Raw genomic sequence first — 10,458 nt, 5'->3', positions numbered from 1 at the left:
CAGACACGCACAGCAGACACGCACATGCAAATTCAAACAGGCCACAGGGAACCACCTGCCACCTACCACATTAGCATACAGGCCTTAAACACTTGTGTGTCTGTGTGTGCACGCGCGTGTGCACATTCCCGCCATTACTGGGGCTTGAACTCAGGGCCTAGGGGCTGAGAAAAAGCTAAAAGCCTTTTTTTTTTTTTTTTGCCAGTCCTGGGCCTTGGACTCAGGGCCTGAGCACTGTCCCTGGCTTCTTTTTGCTCAAGGCTAGCACTCTGCCACTTGAGCCGCAGCGCCACTTCTGGCCATTTTCTGTATATGTGGTGCTGGGGAATCGAACCCAGGGCCTCATGTATACGAGGCAGGCACTCTTGCCACTAGGCCATATCCCCAGCCCCGCTAAAAGCCTTTTCCACTCAAGGAGATTGCTCTACCACTTAAGCCACAGCTCACCTCCAGCTTTTTGCTAGTTCACTGGAGATAAGAGTCTCGTGAGCTTTTCTGCCCGGGCTGGCTTCGAACCACGATCCTCAGATCGCAGCCTCCTGAGTGGCTGTGATGACAGGTAAGAGCCACCAGTTAGAGGCCAGCCCAGACCTAAACCTAAGACCCCATCTCAATCAGTAGCCGGATACAGGCCACATGCTTGCAATCCCAGCTATGTGGGAAACACAAACAGGCAGCTTGCCGTCCAGACTGACCCAAACATACGCGGGAGGCCTTATGCAAGAAAGAACATGCGTGCAAAAGGTAGTGTCGTGGTTAGAGCACCAGCAGTACAGGGCCCTAAATTGAACACCTCATACCACCAAAAGAAAAATACTAAGCCTTGTCTATTTTTTTTTTTTTTTTGCCAGTCCTGGTGTTTGAACTCAGGGCCTGAGCACTGTCCCTGGCTTCTTTTTTGCTCAAGGCTAGCACTCTGCCACCTGAGCCACAGCGCCACTTCTGGCCGTTTTCTATATATGTGGTGCTGGGGAATTGAACCCAGGGCCTCATGTATACGAGACAAGCACTCTTGCCACTAGGCCATATCCCCAGCATCCCTCCACTTTTAAGGCAGAGAGCGAACCCTGGCAGTCCGAGGCCAGTCTAGACCACCATAGTGAGACTTTGTATCAGAAAGCAACAAGTAGCTCATGCCTGCAATCCTAGCTACTCAGGACATTGAGATCCCGAGTATCATGGTTCATAACCAGCCCAGACAGACAAGTCTGAGAGACTCTATCTTTAAAATAGCCACCAAACGGCTAGACTGGAGGCATGGCTCCAACCAAGCCCAACAAATGCAAAGCTCTCAGTTCCAACCCCCCCCCCAAAAATCTATGCAACCAAGCAAGGCACACCCAAGGAATACAGAAACAGTTTAAAGAATTCCAGGAACCAGGGGCCCATGGCTCACGCCTGTCATCCTAGCTACTCAGGAGGCTGAGATCTGAGCATCGCAAAGCCAGCCCAGGCAGGAAAGTCTGTGAGACTCTTATCTCCAATGAACCACCAGAAAAACAGAAGTAGAGTTGTGGCTCAAGTGCCAGAGCACTAGCCTTGAGCGAAAGAGCTCAGGGACAGCGCTCAGGCAGGTTCGAGGCCTACAACTGACCAAAAAAAAGGAATTCCAGGAGAAAGAAGTCACAAACATCTCAATGAAGTGAGGAAGGTCCCTTGATAAAAATCAGCCTTCATTTGTCTTTGAGGCTTTTGCTTTATTTTAGTTTTGGGTTTTATTTCTTTTTTTTTTTTTTTTTTTTTTTTTTTTGGCCAGTCCTGGGCCTTGGACTCAGGGCCTGAGCACTGTCCCTGGCTTCTTCCCGCTCAAGGCTAGCACTCTGCCACTTGAGCCACAGCGCCGCTTCTGGCCGTTTTCTGTATATGTGGTGCTGGGGAATCGAACCTAGGGCCTCGTGTATCCGAGGCAGGCACTCTTGCCACTAGGCTATATCCCCAGCCCCTGGGTTTTATTTCTTTAATAGTTTCGGTTTTCTTTTATTTTCATTGTTAAAAATGAAAACATGGGGGGCTGGGAATGTGGCTTAGTGGTAGAAAGCTTACCTAGCATGCATGAAGCCCTGGGTTCAGTTCCTCAGCAGCACATAGACTGAAAAAGCTGGAAGTGGCGCTGTGGCTCAAGTGGTAGAGTGCTAGCTTTGAGCACAAGAGGCTCCGGGACAGTGCTCAGGCCCTGAGTTCAAGCCCCAGGACTGGCAAAAAAAAAAAAAAAGAAAACATGGTTTTACACTTGATGACCAAAAAAAGAAAAGAAATCTCCAACCAACATGGCAGGGTGGTTGCTGAGCTCGTGTTTGGCAAGTGTGAAGCCCTTAGTTGTGTCTCCAATACCAAAAAATAGTAAAGCGAAACAAAACAAAAATCATACAAAGAATGAATGGCATAAAATCAGAAGCAAGACAAGGCTGGGTGCTGTTGACTGTGCCCATGAGCCTAGGTACTCAAAAAGCTGAGATCTGGAGGATCACAAGTTGAAGCCAGCCCTGGCAGAAAAGCCAACAAGACTCCATCTCCAAAATAACCAGCAAAAAGCTGGGCTGGAGGCCTGGCTCAAGTGGTACAGCACCAGCCACGCAAGCAGTGAGCTAGAGACCCTGAGCTCGAAACGGAAGGAAGGGATCCGTAATCCTAACTACTCACGAGGCTGAGGTTTGAGAATCGTGATTCAAAGCCAGCCTAGGCAGAGAACTCCATGACACTCTTATCTCTAAACAGTCACCAGAAACCTGGAAGCGGGGCTGTGGCTGGAGTGGCAGAGTGTTGGTCTTGAGCAGAAAAGCTCAGGGACAGCACCTAGGTCCTGAGTTCAAGCCCCCGATCCGTACTGAGGGGGAAATAAAAAGGAAAAGAGGAAGGCAGGCAGACTGCGGGCCAGGACTGTTTGGCGCGGCTCTGAGAGGCCAGCTGCTGTCTGGATCGGCCTTTTAGATAAGTGAGCCTTTGATTAGGAAAGGGAGGAAAAGTGTCCAAACGCTGGACAGACCACAGCTGCCAGCCGAGGACACTGAAGACATTACTGAAACATGTGTCTAACACAAGGGAAAAAAACTTCAGCAAAAAGCTGGAACGCAAAGAGATATATGAAATTGAACTGCTTTCCAACATCCTCGTCAGCGTCATTTGTAAAAAATGTCATGGAACAATAACAACAACCCCAAAAAAAAAAAAAAAAACCAACCCATTCTGGTCAAAATAGTAACAGCAAAATATTTAGACATGATCTTTCAAAGAAATGAGTGGACCTTATCAGAAAGGATTATAAATCTTCACTGAGGGAAATAAAAAGGGGAAGGCGGAAAGGAGCCTCTGGGGAGCACAGGAATGTTTCCTTCTAACACGAGGCCGGCTTGGGCTCGTCACCCCCACTACTCAAGAGCTGAGGCCTGGGGACGGCGACCTCCAGTCAGCCCGGGCAGGGAAGTCCAGGACACTCGGGCCTCTAGTTAACCAGCAAGACACAGAACCGGAAGTGAAGCCGGGGCTCAGGCGGTACAGCGCTCGCCTTGAGCTGAAGAGCTCAGGGGCAGCGCCCAGGCCCTGAGTTCAAGCCCCACGACCGGCAAAAAGAAAGCCAAAGGTAGAAAACGCCGGTGCCTGGCGTGGGCCGTGTCCTGGGGGGAGGCCCTGCCCGGGTGTCGTGGAATGGCCTCTCCCGGACCCTGGGGACGTGGACGCCATGTTCCCCGGGCGGCTCCGAGAACACTGGGCCGCCGGCCCCGCCCACCCAGGAGGAATGGGCCACAAGACCCACACGGTGGGCCCGCCCCAGGGGCTCACACCCGTAAACCGAGCTACTCCAAAGGCTGAGAGCTGAGAATCCAGGTTCAAAGCCAGCCTGGACAGAAGAGCCTGAGATTCTTATCTCCAATGAACCAGCAAAAAGCCAGAAATGGAGCTGTGGCTCAAGTGGTAGAGCGCCAGCCCTGAGTGAAAAAGAGTGTGAGCCCTGAGTTCAAGCCTGAATACCAACACACACACACACACACACACACACACACACATACACACCCCGGGTGAACAAAAATGCAACAATGAACGTCAAATGTGAATAGGAGCCAACAGAGTGAGCTTCTAGTGAGCTGAGCTGGAAGAATCTGAACCAAAAAATGAACCACACAACCCCCGATCATAACCCACGTTATTGCCGCCACCCATAGCGCCCGCTGATAGAAATGATTGAATCATAAATGATTGAATGAAGAGACAATGTTCACAAGCAGAAGAGTTGCCATTCATGAGTGCATGGGGCCCAGAACGCCCCACTCCGAGGGCGGGCTTCACACAGCGACCTCCTCCCAAGCGGCGGAGGAGCTGACATGGCTACCGGGCTGTCCTGTGGACCGCCCGCACCACGACCCCACGACCCCACCTGTCATTCTGTCCCTTTGCTCTCTTGCTCTTACCAAAACACCAGATAAAATGCCATGACTCCAGGGCCAAAGCATCTGGCCACTGCTTGCCAAAAACAGACACAGTGGCTCATACCTGCAATCCCAGCCACTCAGGAGGCAGAATGTAGGAGGATCGAGGTTCAAGGCCAGCCGGAGCAATGAAAGTTAGCTAGACTCCCATCTCAACCAACAAGCTGGGTGCGGTAGAGTGTGCCCGTCAGCCCCGCTACCTGGGAGGTACAACTAGGAAGACCGTGGTCCAGATTGTGCTGGCTTGGGCAAAAACCAAGAGGCTCTATTCAAAAAGTAACGAAGGCAAAAAGGACCAGGTGCATAGCTCCCGGATAGAGCGTTTGCCAAGTTACTGAGAAACCCTGAGTTTATTTTGTTTGTTTTTGCCAGTCCTTGAACTCGGGGCCTGAGCACTGTCCCTGGCTTCTTTTTGCTCAAGGCTAGCACTCTGCCACTTGAGCCACAGCGCCACTTCTGGCCATTTTCTATACATGTGGTGCTGGGGAATTGAACCCAGGGCTTCATGTATACGAGGCAAGCACTCTTGCCACTAGGCCATATTCCCAGCCCAAAACCCTGAGTTTAAAACATGGGTTAAAAAAAAAATCACTAGAGATGTGACCCAAGTGGTAGACCACCTGCAAGCTCTACCACTTGTTCAGTCCCCTAGAAGGGCTGATCTTTTATTTTGTCGGGGCCTGGACACTGTCCCTGAGCCCTTGTGCTAAAGACTAGCGCTCTACTGCTTTGAGCCACAGCGCCACTTCCAGTCTTGAGAGTCTCGCAGACTTTCCTGCCCAGGCTAGATCTGAGCTGTGATCCTCAGATCTCAGCCTCCTGAGTAACCAGGAATGCAGGTAGTTGTCATTTTAATAAGAAGAGAAAACCCATATGATGCAGGCTTGTCCTCCCGGTACCTGGGAGACTGAGGAAGGAGGAGCGGAACTCAAAGCCAGCCCAGGCTGCGCAGTGAGACCTTGTCTCAAAAAAAAAAAAAAAAAAAGAAGAATTTCCAAAGAAAACACAAACACTGTGTTGAAGATGAACTATACAACTTGTGGGTGGGGACGGGGGGGAAAAACTGGGAGCAAGGGAAGGGGCGACATTGCAGAAAAAGAAAGGTATCCATTGCCTGACTTAGGTACCTACAGCCCCTCTTGTAAGTCACCCCTGCCGCCCCCGCTACCCTGCCGTAGTTGGCTAATGTTTTGACACCTTGTGCCATTTTTAAATTCCATGCGAAAGGATTAAATGCCAAGAGAGAAGATGAAGCATAAATATATATCTGATTTTGTGATATAGTTTTTTGTAAAGAAAACACTTTCCTAAACATCTAAGTGAAAAACATCATAAAAGAAAAAAATCAATAGATCTGTCACCATAGACATTTATAGGACTCACAAACTCCATCAACAGGCAAATGGCCAGGAGAAATACAAAGCACAGAACAGAACTATTCACGGCATCGACACCAGGAACTCGCATCCACTGGAGAGAAATCCACTCCAATTTCTGATATTAAAAGTTAGGAAATAAAAAAAAAAAGAGCCAGGCACCCGTGGCTCACACTTGTAATCCTAGCTACTCAGGAGGCTGAGACCTGAGGATCGAGGTTCGAAGCCAGCCCAGGCAGGCAAGTCGGTGAGACTCTTCTCTCCAATGAACCGCTCAAAACCCGGCAGTGCTAGAGCGCTAGCCTTGAGCAAAAGAGCTCAGGGACAGCGCCCTGAGTTCAAGCCCCATGACCGACAAAAAAAAGCAAGTAAGTAAAATTAGGAGATGAATACAATTCACGAAGGGAGAAAAATCACTCACACACACACACACACACACACACACACACTACCTGAAGCTCAACAAAAACAAGAAGGCTATCCCTCAAGTCAAGATAAAAACATTTTCCCAGATCCCCAGCGCCGGGGGGGGGGGGTGGGGGGGGGGGAAGGAGGGGGGGAGGGGGGCAGCAGTCCTGAGCCGCCCCTCAGATGCTTCTGGTGGAATTCACCCCAGAGAACAACTTGAAGAGGGGCCCTCACCCCACGCGTGCCAACAATGGCCGAGGAATTCCACGGAGGAATTTAGTTCCAGGAGAGCCAGGCAGTGACAGAGAGGGGAGAGAGGGGGGGGAGGGAGGGAGGGAGGGAGGGAGGGAGGGAGGGAGGGAGGGAGGGAGGGTCACACTCAGGGAATCTCGGTATTTGACTACAGGAACACTGGAAGCCATGTGAACTTCCAGCCACAAGGGCGGCTTGGCGAGTCCCTCCTTGCGGCCACCTCGCTCTCAAGGGCACAGGGCCTGTGGCCTCCCCGCCCCCCCTGCCCGCCCCCCCCCCCCACACCGCGCTGCAGGACCCTGAGGCCCCAGTGCTCCGCTTCCTTTCCACTCGCTGACTCAGATCCAAGCCCAGGCTCCAGCCAGGCCCATACAAGGAGATCGCAAAGCTCCAGACCCGCCCCAGACCCTCCCTCCCTCCTGCCCTCCCCTCCCCATCACCCGCCCCCCAACCCCCAACCAGCACCCGGAAACTCCTCCGTTCCAACTGCGCCTCTGCTAGGTGAAAGCCCTCTCCTCCCAAGCCTTGCTGTCACCATGTCACCTTGTGTCACCATGTCACCGCTCCTCCCCCCTGGCCCGTCACCCACCCCGCGCCCCCATGCTGCTGGCCCTCCTTCAGTGCTGCCCACTCCCAAGCAGGGGCCTTCCCTGACGGGGGGGGGGAGTCCCCTCCGAGTGAGGACTCAGGGGAAAGCATGTGGGCTTCTCTGTGGGAAAGGCTGGAGAGGGGGGCACCAGCACCGCGCCCAGAGAAGGAAGGGGGAGTCGGAGACCCCTGAAGCTCATGGCTAGAGTAGGGCAGCAAGGAAAGCCCCGGGGCCCCAGCCCAGCCTCGGGACACTGTCTGGCCCAGGGAGCACTGTCCTGAGCTTCAGGGAGCACCTCGGAGACTCTGAGGCATGAAGCAGGAACGAGGTCTCCTGGGGAAAGTCTCACCCAGGTCTTGCTCTTCCGGGGTGCGGGGTATCAAGTGACCTCGAAACTCTCTTTCTAGGCGTGTTAAACCCAAGTAAGTGGGTCGCCAGTGGCTCACGCCTGTCATCCTAGCTACCGAGGAGGCTGAGAGCTGAGGTTCGAGGTTCCTGCCAACCCAGGCAGGACAGTGGGTGAGACTCCTAGCTCCCACTGACCCCTCAAAAAGCACACGGGGCGCTGCGGCTGAAAGGGGCAGAGCGCCAGCCTTGAGCGAGGAAGCTGCGGGACAGCGCCCAGGTCCTGGGTTCAAGTTCCACGACTGACCAAAAAGAAGTATAACCTAGAAAACTGGTTCGAGTTGGGGGGTGGAGAGAGACTGAGCCAGAGACACAGTTCACACACAGGCACACACACCAGTGTACACACACAAGTGTACACACACACACACACATGCACTCCTCACAATGCCCAGCCTGAATGGAGACAGCTTTTTGTGTGCCCAGAATTTTCTAGAGCCCGCTTTCTGGACTTTGAACGGAAGAGCCCAAAGAAACCCAGCTCTCCCGGGAGCAGCGGGGCCTCCGAGCCCCGAGGGGGCGGCACAACCTCAAGATATCGGGGCTCCTTCCAGTGCCAGTAATAACCGACTCATGGAGCAACTCACACCCCCCCCCCAAGCCCTTCACACTGCAACTTTTGCAGGGGGACCTCTCTCCCTCCCTCCCTCCCTCCCTCCCTTCCTTCCCTTCCTTCTTTTCAAAGTCATCCTATGGATAGAGAGGAGCCAGGTGAAGAGAGGGACTAAAGCGAACAGCAACGTGAGGCTGGGCACGGTGGCTCACACCTGTAACTCTAGCTACTCAGGAGGCTGGGATCTGAGGGTTGGTTTGAAGCCAACTGGGGTACACACATCCATGAGACCCTCACCCCCCCCCCACCATGGCCAGAAGGGCAGATGTGGCTCAAGGGGTAGAGCACCAGCCCTGAGTGGGAAAAGGCACAGAAGAGAGCAAGGCACTGAGTGCTCAAGGCCCCGTACCAATATGTGCACACACATGCACACCCAAACACACACACACACACACACACACACAATGAATGTTGGGAGGAAAAGGGTCCCTCCAGTTCAAGGACACTCCACCTCCATTTTCCAGGGAACTTTCCCAAAGGGTCTTGGGAGGAACCCCTTTCAAGGGGTGCCCCTCACCTGCACTGAAAGTCGGGGGCCATCCCGGGGCAGCCCGCAGGAGCAGCTGGGGCTGCTTCCTGGTCCTGGCTTTTCTAAGTGCAAGTCCGGGGAGGGGGTAGGCTGCAGGGAGCTGCTCCCCTGGGGAGTCCATAGCAGACCCCCTGTGGCCCCCTAAGCCGGCCTCTGGGGCTGTCCCGCCTTCAAAGGCTAAGATGGGGGTGGATTCTACAGAAAAGCAAAGGGAGACTGAAAACTGCCCAGCAGCCGCACTATGTCTCCAATGGGGAAATCGAGGAAGGCGAGGTTCTCGCACTGAAACCCTCCGCCCCATCCGGGCTCTGCGCCACGAGCTTGGCAATGCCAACTCAGGGGAGGGGGTGCCAGAGGGGAGGGAAGGGCTGCTCCAGATGCCCTGCCCGCCCCCCCCCCCAACCCCCGGCCGGCAGAGCCTGTGCGGAGCCGGCGTTCCCCGTCTGGACAGCGCGCCCGCGGGCGTCCCAGTGCGCCCTGGGCGCACGGGCCTTGGCGGGCGGCGGGGCTGGGCGGGCGCGGCGGGGCGCGGGGGACGGACGGGGCGGCCGCTACCTGGGTCGTGGAAGGGCACCAGCGCATAGTTGGCGATGGCTTGACTGCCGCCGCTCAGGCTGCGCTCCAGGATGCGCCCCGCGCCTTCGATCACTTGCATCAGGTCGTCGCGCATGGAGCCGGTGACATCGAAGACGAAGGCCAGGGTGGCGGCCCCGGTGCTGGGGGGCAGCGAGGCCGCGGCCGCCGAGAAGGTCGCCAGCCACCACCACAGGAGCGGCGGCGCCCGGGGCATGGCGAGGAGCGCGGGGAGGGGGATGCCCAGCGCGGCGGCGGCGGCGCCTGTGCGGGGCGCGGGACCGGGGGCCGCGCGGGGACGGAGTTCCCTTAATGGGAGCCGAGGCGGATCCGCGAGCCCACCCGTGCAGGGCAGCGGCCCGCCTCCTGCGCTCCCCCCACCGTGACTCAAGCTTTTCCAGCCCCGCTGCCCGCCAGTCCCGACCCGAGGTTAGCAGAGGACGCGCGGGCCGCAGGCGGGGGAGGCGGGGCCGGCCCGGGGCGCGGGAGGAAGCGGCGGCACCTGCGCCTCCACCCGTGCGCGCAAGCTGGGGGCCGCGCCGGGGAGAGGGCGGGGCGGGTGGGGGCGGGCCAGGGCGAGGCAGCGGCGGGGGTGACGCTGGGGAGGGAGAGGAGGGGCGGGGACTGGGGAAGCGGCCTGGACCCCCAGGCTGGACTCCCGAGCAGGGCTTGGGTTGAAGTGCATTTTGTTGCCAGTCCTGGGCCTTTGGACTCAGGGCCTGAGCACTGTCCCTGGCTTCTTTTTGCTCAAGGCTAGCGCTCTGCCATTTGAGCCACAGCGCCACTCCCGGCTTTTTCTATATATGTGGTGCTGGGGAATCGAACCCAGGGCTTCATGCATGCTAGGCGAGCGCTCTACCGCTGAGCCACACTTCCAGGGGGATGTGTTTTGCATCCGTGCAAACGGCCCTCGCCACCCGAGCTCCTTTCGCCATAGACGGCGGGAAGATGCTCGCTCTAAATGCGCCGCCCGCAGCGCCCAGGCGCTGTCCCTTACCTTTTCCACTCAAGGCTGCCACTCTACCAGTTCACTACAGCTCCACCTCAACCTGTTGGTGGTTAGCTACAGACAAGGGGCTGGTGCACTTCCCTGCCCGGGTTGCCCTCCAGGCAGTCTATCTCAGCCGTGAGCCACAGCATCAAGCCCGCTCTAAATCCTTTCCACACTCGGAGGAAACTGAGGCTCAGAGAAGTGAGATCATTTGCCCAGGGTCACTCTGCTCTCCTTGCCATCTCCTTCCTGCCAACGCTCCCTCTGCCATCTGACTGGGTCAGGATCCCCCCCCCCTCTG

General features: G+C 55.8%; 1 protein-coding gene across 1 annotated transcript in view; it reads right to left on the bottom strand.

Moving 5' to 3' along the window:
- Positions 1–9,460, bottom strand: part of Hmcn2 (hemicentin 2) — a 101,761-nt gene extending 92,301 nt beyond the window's left edge. Inside the window, 1 exon segment of the mRNA XM_048345035.1 lies at positions 9,149–9,460. Within this exon segment, the coding sequence (XP_048200992.1) occupies positions 9,149–9,383 (235 nt within the window). The 5' untranslated portion in view covers positions 9,384–9,460.
- Between the last annotated feature and the right edge of the window lie 998 nt (positions 9,461–10,458).

This window comes from Perognathus longimembris, chromosome 1 (genome assembly GCF_023159225.1).
Source record: "Perognathus longimembris pacificus isolate PPM17 chromosome 1, ASM2315922v1, whole genome shotgun sequence".
NCBI classification, from domain to species: domain Eukaryota; kingdom Metazoa; phylum Chordata; class Mammalia; order Rodentia; family Heteromyidae; genus Perognathus; species Perognathus longimembris.
The sequence above is the reverse complement of the archived record's forward strand: the minus strand, read 5'-3'. Positions and strand labels throughout refer to the sequence as shown.